The sequence below is a fragment of the Neomonachus schauinslandi genome, chromosome 6 (genome assembly GCF_002201575.2).
Source record: "Neomonachus schauinslandi chromosome 6, ASM220157v2, whole genome shotgun sequence".
In the NCBI taxonomy this organism is placed as follows: domain Eukaryota; kingdom Metazoa; phylum Chordata; class Mammalia; order Carnivora; family Phocidae; genus Neomonachus; species Neomonachus schauinslandi.
In genome coordinates, this window is record NC_058408.1 from 128,181,905 (window position 1) to 128,193,477 (window position 11,573).

Below are 11,573 nucleotides of genomic sequence, written 5' to 3' on the forward strand. Positions count from 1 at the left end.
AAGCCACCCAGGCATCCCACTGTATAATTTTTTACAACTGCATATGAATCTACAGCTCAATAAAAATTTTAATTAAAAAAAAACTGGGGGGGGCGCCTGGGTGGCTCAGTCGTTAATCATCTGCCTTCGGTTCAGGTCGTAATCCCAGGACCCTGGGTTTGAGCCCCGCATTGGGCTCCCTGCTCGGTGGGGAGCCTTCTTCTCCCTCTCCCACTCCCCCTGCTTGTATTCCCTCTCTTGCTGTCTCTCTGTCAAATAAATAAATTAAAAATCTTTAAAAAAAAATTAAAAGAAAACTAAAGAAGGGACACCTGGATGGCTAGTCGGTTAAGCATCTGCCTTCGACTCAGATCATGATCCCAGGATTCTGGGATTGAGTCCCTAATCGGGCTCCCTGCTCAGCAGGTAGCCAGCTTCTCCCTCTGTCTCTCCCCTGACTCATGGGCTCTCTCTCAAAAATAAATAAATAAATAAAATCTTTAAAAAAACAAAAACAAAAAATTGAAGAAAAGACCAGCAGCAGTACTCTTAGGAGGGTCCTAGCCAAACCATCCTCACTGGCCTAAGGAAACTGGTGGGGAAGGAGTCCAGACAAGAAGCTGTGTGCCCACTTCCTGCTCCCCACCCACCCACCCAGGTGCTGCTCTCCCTACGCATTTTGCTGCTAATGAAGCCCAGCGTGCTGTCCCGAGTCAGTCACCAGGTAGCCTATGGGCTCCATGAACTCCTTAAGACCAACGCAGCCAACATCCACTCAGGTGATGACTGGGCCACCCTCTTCACACTGCTGGAATGCATTGGCTCAGGTGTAAAGCCTCCAGCTGCCCTGCAGTCCACAGCCAGGGCTGATGGACCTGATGCTGGTAAGCCCTTTCCCAGGGAGACCCTCATTGGCAGATAAACAGTTATGGCCCCAGGGGTTGAGACAGGAAAACAAAATACAGGTTATTGTATTTAGCAGATTAAACACCCCTGATTTCCGCCATCTGCTTCCAGAGCTTCCTGTACCCACTGGCCTTTCCCCAGCACTCATGGGTTAAACAGTATGAAGGCTAGTAGGCAACATAGATGTCTATGACACTAGGCTTCCTACTGTCCTGAGGACTATTTTCTCAGAAACTATGTCCTCCCCACCACCCCCATCCCCTGACAGCTGCTACTAGATGCCATCAGGAGCCCAAATTAGCCTACTGCCCCATTTGGTCAAGAGAGAATCTATCCAGACCATCCTTCAGCCCCCTGGTGACAGGGCTGAAACTAAGCTGGACCAAGAGAGAGGAGAGCCCAGGCTTCAGCACCTGTTCTTAGAACTGAAATCATCCTTAATCTCAGTGTCCCCATTTCCACCCTGACTCTTCTCTTCTCCCTGCTGACTCAGGGGCCCAATCAGACAGCGAACTCCCATCCTACCATCAGAATGATGTGAGCCTGGACCGAGGATACACTTCTGATTCAGAGGTCTACGCTGACCATTGCAGGCCTGGCAAGATCCACCGATCAGCCACAGACGCTGATGTGGTCAACAGCGGCTGGTTAGTGGTGAGTGAGCATACGGGCAGTGGGTGAGTCTTCCCTCCTTGGCCTGTGGGAAAGATTCCTGGTCCTCTGAGAGGGCATCTAAGGGAAGATCAGGCTCAAGCCTGGGTTCCCAGCAACTCTGTGTACTTTACAGGTGGGGAAGGATGACATCGATAACTCCAAGCCAGGTCCTGGGCCCAGCCGGCTAGGCCCTTCACCCCTGGTCAATCAGTACAGCCTAACAGTGGGGCTGGACCTCGGGCCACACGATACTAAGTCCCTGCTTAAATGTGTAGAATCTCTGTCCTTCATCGTGCGTGATGCTGCCCACATTACACCTGACAACTTTGAGCTCTGCGTCAAGACTCTCCGCATCTTTGTGGAGGCCAGTCTGAATGGCGGTGGGTTACCCAATGAAGGGGCAGCTGGGGAGTAGCCATGTGAATATATGGGGGAAAGGGAGGAAAAGGTAGGCCATCTGTGTCCATGATGTAGAAATGTAACCTGGGTCTGACTCTGCTCAGGGTGCAAGTCCCAGGAAAAACGTGGCAAGAGTCACAAATATGATAGCAAAGGAAACCGCTTCAAGAAGAAATCCAAGGAAGGCTCAGTGCTTCGGCGGCCTCGAACCTCCAGCCAACATGCCACTCGGGGTGGGCATAGTGACGATGATGAGGATGAAGGTGTGCCGGCCAGCTACCATACGGTGTCTTTACAGGTCAGTCAGGACGTAAGTATGGCATCCTTTACTTCCTCTCCTCTCCCTGCCCCTGACATTGGGAGCGTGGGCAGGGCCAGGGACAGCCAGGGCTGAGAGGAAGGGCCTATGTTTTCCAACCCAGGGCCTCAGCCACCACTTCCACAGTGTTTCCCTATCCAAGACCACTGTAAATCTTTGTTTGCTTAATATTTAAGATTGATGTTTTGAATAAGTAATATATACACGTAGTACAAAGTTCAGAAGTACGAAAAGGTAAACAGATAAAAGTAAGTCCTATTCCATTCCTGCCCCCAGCTGCTAAGTTCCCCTCCCCAGAGGTAGACGCTGCCACTAGTTTCTTGTCTATCCTTCCAGAATTCTTTGTCTATTCAAGGCGTATAAAGTTTATTTTATGAGCAGACTTTTTATCACTAAAAAAATGGAGAACTAATTGCCTTAAATAGAATAACCTTAGAAAAATTATGAAAACAAAAAATTATTAAAGTTGACCAGACACTGTTGCCCACCAAAGCCTCTGAGCCTGAGGTTTGCTTTCTGTTTTTAAAATGAAATTAACAAGATGAAGCTTTATCTGTCATCAGAAGGTATGAAAGAGAATTGAAAATACCTTTTTCACTATGTAATTCATTGTTATTACACACTCATTCCACACACCTTCTTATATCTCCTCCACTAGGATTAACACCCAACTTTGGGAAACACTGGCTGGCAGGGGACAACCAGCTCATGAAGTCGAGGAGAAAGAGGGGTGAGGGGTAGAGTATGGTGTGATGTACTAGGGGCTCCTTTGAGGACTCAGTCAGGGACAGTGTTGGGGGGCATCAACCAGACCTTACCCCAGCTCATTTCCTGCCCCTCCTGTGACTCCAGTTGTTAGACCTGATGCACACCCTGCACACTCGAGCGGCCTCGATCTACAGCTCTTGGGCGGAGGAGCAGCGCCATCTAGAGACAGGTGGCCGGAAGATCGAAGCTGATTCCCGCAGCCTCTGGGCCCACTGCTGGTGCCCGTTACTCCAGGGTAAACCTCAGGGGAGCAGGCAGGGCAGGGGCGGAGGTGGAGCTGGCACTTGGGATGCCTGAAGGATCCTGAGCCTGCTCTCGCTCTCAGGCATCGCCTGCCTGTGCTGCGACGCCCGGCGCCAGGTCCGGATGCAGGCACTGACCTATCTACAGCGAGCACTGCTGGTACATGATCTGCAGAAGCTAGATGCCCTGGAGTGGGAGTCCTGTTTTAACAAGGTGGGACTTCCCTCTGGTCTTAAAGTTCAAATCCTTAAGACAGGGAGAACTGGGCAGCCTGAAGAGCCCGTAATGTCAGTCCTCAGTTTGCATCCTACCTTTCCTTCTGCTCTGTGCTTATCCACCCCAGCCCCTGGCTGCCTTGGAGTAAGGCTGCCAACTGGCCTGTTAGGGACCAATTGGCTCTTTACCCACCAGGTGCTGTTTCCTCTACTGACCAAGCTCTTGGAGAATATCAGCCCTGCAGATGTGGGTGGGATGGAGGAGACTCGAATGAGGGCTTCCACACTGCTGTCTAAGGTACTGCTCACCACCCTCATCTACCCATTCTCCCCACACCTGCCTTTCTGCGAGGACAAAGCCAGGGCTTCTCCTAGGACCTAGAGATGCAATGTGGGTGCTTGGGACCCCCAGCTATGGAGACTCATCAGGACCCAGGGACCTGGGAGGATTCTGGAATTCAGAGGAATCTCTGATTTAGGATTCCCATGCAAGATAGGACAGGCTTGCCTCCCAGCCTTGGAGAGGGATGCGGATAGCTCCGACCCTTCACTAAAATGGGCTGGCGGGCCTTAGGTCTTCCTGCAGCACCTGTCTCCACTGCTGTCACTCTCTACCTTTGCGGCCCTCTGGCTGACCATTCTGGACTTCATGGACAAGTATATGCACGCAGGCTCCAGTGACTTACTGGTATGTTCTACCTCAGCCCAACTCCCACTGCCTGCTTCCTCGCCCACCTGCTGGGAAGACATGCTGTTTTGCCCTTGGTGGCTGCCTCCTCCTTACCATGTCCCCGCCATGCCCTCTTTCCTATTTACATGGTCCCACTGCCACCAACAGTCAGAGGCCATCCCTGAGTCTCTGAAGAACATGCTTCTGGTGATGGACACAGCAGAGATTTTCCACAATGCAGATGCCCGAGGAGGCAGCCCCTCAGCCCTCTGGGAGATCACCTGGGAGCGCATTGACTGTTTTCTGCCCCACCTACGAGATGAGCTCTTCAAGCAGACTGTCATCCAGGGTAGGGGGCTTAGTTCAGCTTTGTCAAAAGAATCCTCATCCGAGAGTCTGGAGCTAATACTTAGTTCTCTGTACTCGTATCAGTGGGAAGACTGGTGGGTAGCCAGGGCTGTGGTTGAAAGAAAACACTAAGAGCTGCCACCTGGTTTTTCTGCCCTCCCCAGACCCCATGCCCATGGAGCCACATGCCCAAAAATCTCTGGCCTCAGCCCACATGACTCCTGCTGCTGGGGACACAAGGACACCTGGCCATCCACCTCCCCCAGAGATGCCTTCTGAGCTGGGGGCCTGTGGTGAGTCCTTTTGAGCTAGCCTCCTGGGTGTTGAGCAGGAAGTAGGAAGCCTAAGAGGAGGCCCAGGGTAGTTTGGGATTACTGCTGAGTATGGGCTGTGAGCCAGGGGAAGGAGGGAACCAGAGTTCTTCCTGTGGGAAATGGCAGGGCCAAATAAGCTATGATGAGCTACCTGCTTGAGATTTTCAGGCTTGGAAGGAGAAGGCTGGATCAGGAACTTGGAATAAATATGCAGAGGTTGCCCTTTGGGGATTCTAGTAAAGATCAGATCAGAACTTACCTGACTGGAGGTAAGAAGCAAAGGAGTTAGAAGGTAGATATAAGATAGCTGGATATTTGAATGAGTTTCAAGGGGAGATTCCCAACTACTTAGCCTGATAGGGGTCATTTTGTTCACAGGAATGGGGAGAAGCAGAGATTAGGTAAACCAGCTGGGGAATGTAAAGGAGTCTGACCAGCCCCTTGCTCTCCCTACAGACTTTGAGAAGCCTGAGAGCCCTCGACCTGCCAACAGCGGCTCCCCTGGATCACCAGTGGCGTCTAGCCCCAGCAGACTGAGCCCCACTCCAGATGGGCCTCCTTCCCTGGCTCAGCCCCCACTAATCCTACAGCCCTTGGCCTCCCCACTGCAGGTGGGCGTACCACCCATGACTCTGCCCATCATCCTCAACCCTGCTCTCATTGAGGCCACCTCACCAGTGCCCCTCCTGGCCACACCCCGCTCCACAGACCCCATGCCCACCTCCGAGGTCAACTAAGGCAGGCCCCTCAGAGATTAGGACCAGTACTTCCTACCAGACTGTCCCCAGCCACCCTTCCAGCTGTCCCCAGGGCACAAACTTTTCAGGCCCAGCCTGAGCTGCTGTTACTGCTACTTGGATAGGGACCTGAAAAAGAGAAGTTTTATAGCCCCTCCTAGGACCCACAATCAGGATGGGGGACCTTCTTCCTCAGCTCTCCATTCTGGGGGTCTAACCTGAGAATACATTCAGGTATCATGTGCAACCTGGCAGCCCTGGGGAGGCTTCTCTGTGCCAACCCTGTAGTACCTGTCCTCGTGCCCCTCCTGCCCCTCCTGCCCCTCCTGCCCGTGGTCAGGCATTGAGAGCCAAGCCAGCCACTCTGCACTTTGTGTCCCTCTCCCATCTTCACTCCCATCAGCGCTGGGCCACCTCCTCCAATTCTTCCTCTTATTAATTAGTCAGTTTGGAAAGTTGATTGGCACCATGGAGGGTTGGCAGGTGGGGCTGGACAGAGGGACATGTACATATGGAAAAACAAGACAACAATGGACTTTTTATGATGTAATAAATGTCTTAGTACCAATGTCACTGCCTTACCTGCTGGTGTCCTTCTTGAGCTTATGGGCACTGTGTTATTGGGATACCTAGGGCTTGGGCCTGCGTGAACAGAAGTGAGGCTGAACCTACCAACAGTCTGGCCCATGTCGCCCCAGGCCAGCAGCCAGCCAGACGCCAGTCAGGATTCCTTCACCAGAGCTGCTGCCCTACACCACCACCACCGCCAGAGCAGTGCACTCTTGTCACGGGGGGTATGCCAGGAGGTTGGTATTGTCCTCTTCCCTCACTGCTCCAAGGTTGATACCTGACACGGTCTAAACTGGGGTCAAAGTCAAAGGGAAGGTGAACCAGAGTTGAGCTGTAGTTATTCAGAAGTCTTCCCTCAGATGTACCCCATGGTCCAGGAGCCCAAAGGGGAGACCGTGGGGCTTTAGGAGCTGTCTTGCCCACAGCTATGATTTTGGGTTTCTGGGCACAGGGCATTTGTTTTGGCCCCAGACTGAGGAGGGAAATTTTGTCCTGCCCTACAGTCCCTATCCATCTCACTTTCTGAAGCATGATTAGGGAACCTTTCCCATTCTTCCCCTTTGTGTCAGGGTAAGACAAGTGGGAGTGTGCGCGGGGCAGGCAGCGTGGCTCCTGCAGGCTGAGGCACTGTGGCTGGGATGCAGGATGCAATGCACGAAGCTTTTCCAGGTGAAGCCTCTACATGTCTTGGCTTCCTCCTCCACGGTAGTCCCTTCCCTCTCTAGGGGGGGCAAGGGAGTAGTACTACCTGTCGTACACCAGCTGGCTTCCACCATGGAGAGTTAGGGGTGCTCAGCCTCTCCATGTGGGCCCAGCTGTCTATATGATCGATCAGTCAGGAGCTTGGACTCCCCTTTGCTCAGCACAACCACCTGGATGTTGCTGGGTGTCTAGACCTCAGGAAGTGCCTTCCACACATGTAGGAAAGGGTACCTTGGAAATGGTAACAGCCTCATGTGGAAAAATACTAACATGTGACCTCCTACACTAGTTTTTCCCTCTTCCCTTCCTTCTACCCAGGTAGTTCAGACCATGCCTGGTTTCCACACTAACCAGAAGCCTTGTCTGACCCCGTCCCTAGGAAAATTAGGAGTATGGCTGCACTCCTGATCTGTACTTTTCTGTATGAATGCTGAAAGGCCTGGGTCTTCAGTCAGGTAGACACTAGGGCCCTCGGCTTCGGCTGAGATGTCTTTATTCTCCCATCTGAGCTCCACAAGTGCTGCCTTTCGAAGCTTCCCTGTGGGGGAAATAATGTTGGCTACTGCAAAGGAATTTGAAGGTCATCCTGTGAACAAAAGAATATGACAAGTCTGTGCCCCTCAGTCTGCAAATATTGGAAAGAAGCTGGAATGATTGCAAACCGACCCTCTCCCCATTGGGTTGCAAAAAAAACACTTGGAAGTCTCATTCTCTTAAAGATCAGCTGACACATACATGACTTACGGTATTGACAAATGTTCTCCCTGAGAAGGCAAAGGAAGCTACAGAAGAAGCTAATATTCAGGCCCCAATTCTAATCAACACAGAAGGACTTGGTGATGTGGAAGTGCCAGAACAACTTTTAGGAAAGTAACAGTGTGACCCAGAGGAAAGTGTTGGTCTCCATGGTGTCTCCTATAAGAACTCCAGGATAGCAGATTTCAGAAAGTCCAGAGGAAAGCTAGGGACCTAAGACCAAACGTGGAGAAGTGACATTGTTGGAGCACCGTATGTGTCAACAGTAAGTGCGATGGCCACACAACTGTGTAGAGGTGTTTACTCTTACAGATGAGGCAACGGGTTCAGAGAGGCCAAGTCCTAGGTCTGCCTCACTCTAAACCTCATGGTCTTTCCTATGACACTTCCTCAATTCAAAAGTGGTGGTGGTGGTGGTATGGAAACCCTTCAAAGCTACATATATTTTCCATAGCTCTTAAGAAATAAAAGGTTGAGGGGCACCTGGGTGGCTCAGTCAGGCGTCTGTCTGCCTTCGGCTCAGGTCATGATCTTGGGGTGATGGGATTGAGCTCCACATTGGGCTCTCTGCTCAGCAGGGAGTCAGCTTCTCCCTCTCCCTCTGTGATATCTCTCACTCACTCTCAAATAAAAATAAAATCTTTTTTAAAAAGTAAAACATTGAGCATCTGAACGGACATGTTATTACCTAGTGAGCTAAGAGTTCACTAGAAAACTAGAAAGAGATGCACACAAAGAATAAATTAATTTTCTAAGCACATAATGGTATCAGGAAGGATGAATTACAGAATTAGCTACAAGGGACACATACCTCCCCCTGCCCCCCCCCAAAATGCTAAGAACAACAAAAAATGTGGGTATTTGAACCCTCGGGTATTTAATTTTGTTCAGGGTTCACTGCTTGGGAGACGAGTGGCCATGAGTAAGCAAGAACCACTCAGCCCCTGGGCTTCAGCTGAGGAAAAACTTTATTTTTTCTTAAGTATGTATTTGTTTATCTATCTATTTATTTATGAGAGAGAGCCAACACAAGCAGGGGGGACAGCAGAGGAAGAGGGAGAAGCAGACACCACTGAGCAGGGAGCCCAATGCTGAGGGATCCCAGGACCCTGGGATCATGACCTGAGCCAAAGGCAGATGCTTAACTGACTGAGCCACCCAGGTGCCCCGAGAAAAAAGAACTTTGGTTCAAATACCCCCTCCTTGAAATATTCTTCCCTTGGCTTCTGAGACACTAGTTTTCTTTGGTTCTCTTCTACCTCACTGGCCATACCTTTTTTTTTTTTTTTAAGATTTTATTTTATTTATTTGACAGCCAGAGAGAGAACACAAGCAGGGGGAGCAGCAGAGGGAGAGGGAGAAGCAGGCTCCTTGCTGAGCAGGGAGCCCGATGCGGGGCTCGATCCCAGGACCCCGGGATCATGTCCTGAGCCGAAAGCAGATGCTTAACGACTGAGCCACCCAGGCGCCCCTGGCCATACCTTTTAAATTTCCTTTGTTGGCACCTCCTCATTCCTCATCTCCATAGACTGTGAACATCAGAGCACCCCAGGGCTCAACCCTTGGTCCTCAAATTCTTTCTCCACACTCAATTGCTGGGTGATGTTGTCTACTGTCAAGACTTTAAATACCATCCACTTTTTGTCCAACTACCCCTCATCATATCCACTTGCATGCCTCACAGGCTCTCAAATATAACAAACTTAAAGGAAAAATTATTGATCCCCCCAAATCTGCTTCTCCCCCACTGTGCCCCATGTCACTAAAAGACTTCATTCTTCCAGGTTCTCATGCCAAACCTCCCCCAACCCCTTCTCATATCTACATCCAGTTCCTCAGCAAGTCTTGTCGCTTTTATCATTCAAATCTATCTGGAATGTGACTACTTCTCACCATCCTCACTCACTATCACCCAAGTCCAAGCCATCGTCTGTTGGACCACTGGTCTCCCTCCTTCATTTCAGTCCTATATGCTCTCTACTCTCCACACAGTGAAGTGTATCTTTTTAAAACATGTCATACCGGGATGCCTGGATGGCTTAGTTGGTTGGGTGCCTGACTCTTGTTTTCAGCTCAGATCATGATCTCAGTGTCATGGGATCAGGCCCCGCATGGGGCTCCATGCCCAGCGCAGAATCTGCTTGTCCCTCTCCCTCTGTGCCTTCCCCTGCTCTCTCTCTCTCTCAAATTAATAAATTAAATCTAAAAAAACAAATGTCATATCATTTTCACTCCACTGCTCAAAATCCTCCAAAGGCTTTTTTTTTTTTTTAAGATTTATTTATTTATTTTTATTAGAGAGAGAGAGCATGAGAGGGGGGAAGGACAGAGGGAGAAGCAGACTCCCCGCCGAGCAAGGAGCCCGATGTGGGACTCGACCCAGGGACTCCAGGATCATGACCTGAGCCGAAGGCAGTCGCTTAACCAACTGAGCCACCCAGGCGCCCCAAAGGCTTTTTTTTAAAAGATGTTATTTATTTATTTATTGCCAGAAAGAGAGAGAGAGCAGCAGCCTCAGAGGGAGAAGCAGGCTCCCCGCTGAGCAGGGAGCCTGACGGGAGGCTTGATCCCAGGACCCTGGGATCATGACCTGAGCCGAAGACAGGCGCCCAACCGACTGAGCCACCCAGACGCCCCCCCCACAAAGGCTTTACATCTCACCCAGAACAGAGTCCAAAGTTCTTACTTTATCCCACCTACCTAAGCTTCTTGCTTTCTCAGATATACCAAACACATTCGTATTGAAACTTTACACTGCTAGTCCCTCCTCCTGGAATGCGTTTCCCTCTGATAGCCACATCACTCCCTCACTTTTTTCAAGGCACTGTTCAAATGTTACCTCATCAGAGAAGCCTTCCCTCCACTGCTACAAAGAAAAGCCTTGTTACCACCTCTTTGCCTACTTAATTTTTCTGCTAGCCCTTATCACCAACTGAACATCCATTTGATTTTTATCTATAAACAAAGACATTGTGTTCTAGAGTAGGCCCTCACTATTGGTGAACGAATGGAGTGAATTTGTGGTGCCTCTTCTTTGGACCAAGTGTAGTGCTAAGGCTAGGTACAGGAACAGATAATCATTAGGCTGGAAATTAGTGGTGAAGAGGTTTCTTAATCCCAGATAGATGAGGCTATAGCAACTGACAATAAACTACTTTGAATCAGTTAAAATCTCCAGGCCCAACGTTGGGAATTGTTGGAGCTGACTGATGGATACATGGGGGCTCATCATACTATTCTATATGTTTGAAATTTTTTAAAGGTTTTATTTATTTATTTACTTATTTATTTAGGAAAGAGCACAAACGGGGAAAGGGGGAGAGGGAGAGTGAGAAACAGACTCCCCGCTGAGCAGGGAGCCTAGTGCAGGGCTCCGTCCCAGGACTGGATCACGACCTGAGCCAAAGGCAGACACTTAATCCAATTGAGCTACCCAGGCACCCTATGTTGGAAACTTTCTATAATAGAGTTTTTCTTCTTTAAAAATCTTCAGATAAATTACAGCTCAGAATCTTATATTTAGAAATAGCTCAACCTCTACGGGCTCTTTTAGAGGCAGTTGTGGAGACTGGAAGAATTCATGGTAATTCCAGCTGGTAGTCTATGAGCACTTTGAAAGGACAGTTGTAATCATTGGCAACCAGCACAGGCTAAGTTGAGGTATACCAAACTAACCTCATTTTGTTTTAATGTAAGGGTTAAGGATCTGGTTCACCAGGGGAATGTAGTAGACAATATCCCTGGATTTCAGCAAAAATTTTGGTAGTATTTTATGATATTCACTTGAGAGGCTCACAGTGGGATGGAAAGGGCTGCTTTGTTTTGTATCAGTTTAAGGAAGAGCTTCATCCTAGAATTAATAGACTGGGTATTTTGAACTCTCACTCTGTCCCTTTCTAGGTGTTGTATTTGGTCACTACTTCACCTCTCTGAGCCTTAATTTCTTCATCAGTAAAGGTAATATTTACCTCCAAGGTTGTTGGGAGGAAAAAT

The 11,573-nt window shown here is 49.6% G+C and overlaps 1 protein-coding gene across 2 annotated transcripts in view; it reads left to right on the forward strand.

Annotated features, from left to right (window-relative positions):
* Positions 1–6,125, forward strand: part of GBF1 (golgi brefeldin A resistant guanine nucleotide exchange factor 1) — a 119,044-nt gene extending 112,919 nt beyond the window's left edge. Inside the window, exons 31-41 of one of the 2 annotated variants that reach the window (XM_044916138.1) lie at positions 638–863; positions 1,379–1,539; positions 1,673–1,919; positions 2,043–2,236; positions 3,110–3,260; positions 3,351–3,481; positions 3,680–3,781; positions 4,058–4,171; positions 4,322–4,502; positions 4,666–4,794; positions 5,272–6,125. In XM_044916138.1, coding sequence (XP_044772073.1) covers positions 638–863; positions 1,379–1,539; positions 1,673–1,919; positions 2,043–2,236; positions 3,110–3,260; positions 3,351–3,481; positions 3,680–3,781; positions 4,058–4,171; positions 4,322–4,502; positions 4,666–4,794; positions 5,272–5,552 — 1,917 coding nt within the window. In that variant the 3' untranslated portion in view covers positions 5,553–6,125. Of the gene's footprint in view, positions 1–637; positions 864–1,378; positions 1,540–1,672; positions 1,920–2,042; positions 2,249–3,109; positions 3,261–3,350; positions 3,482–3,679; positions 3,782–4,057; positions 4,172–4,321; positions 4,503–4,665; positions 4,795–5,271 lie in introns of both variants that reach the window. The other variant, XM_044916139.1, reaches the window with a different exon arrangement.
* The last annotated feature ends 5,448 nt before the right edge of the window (positions 6,126–11,573 follow it).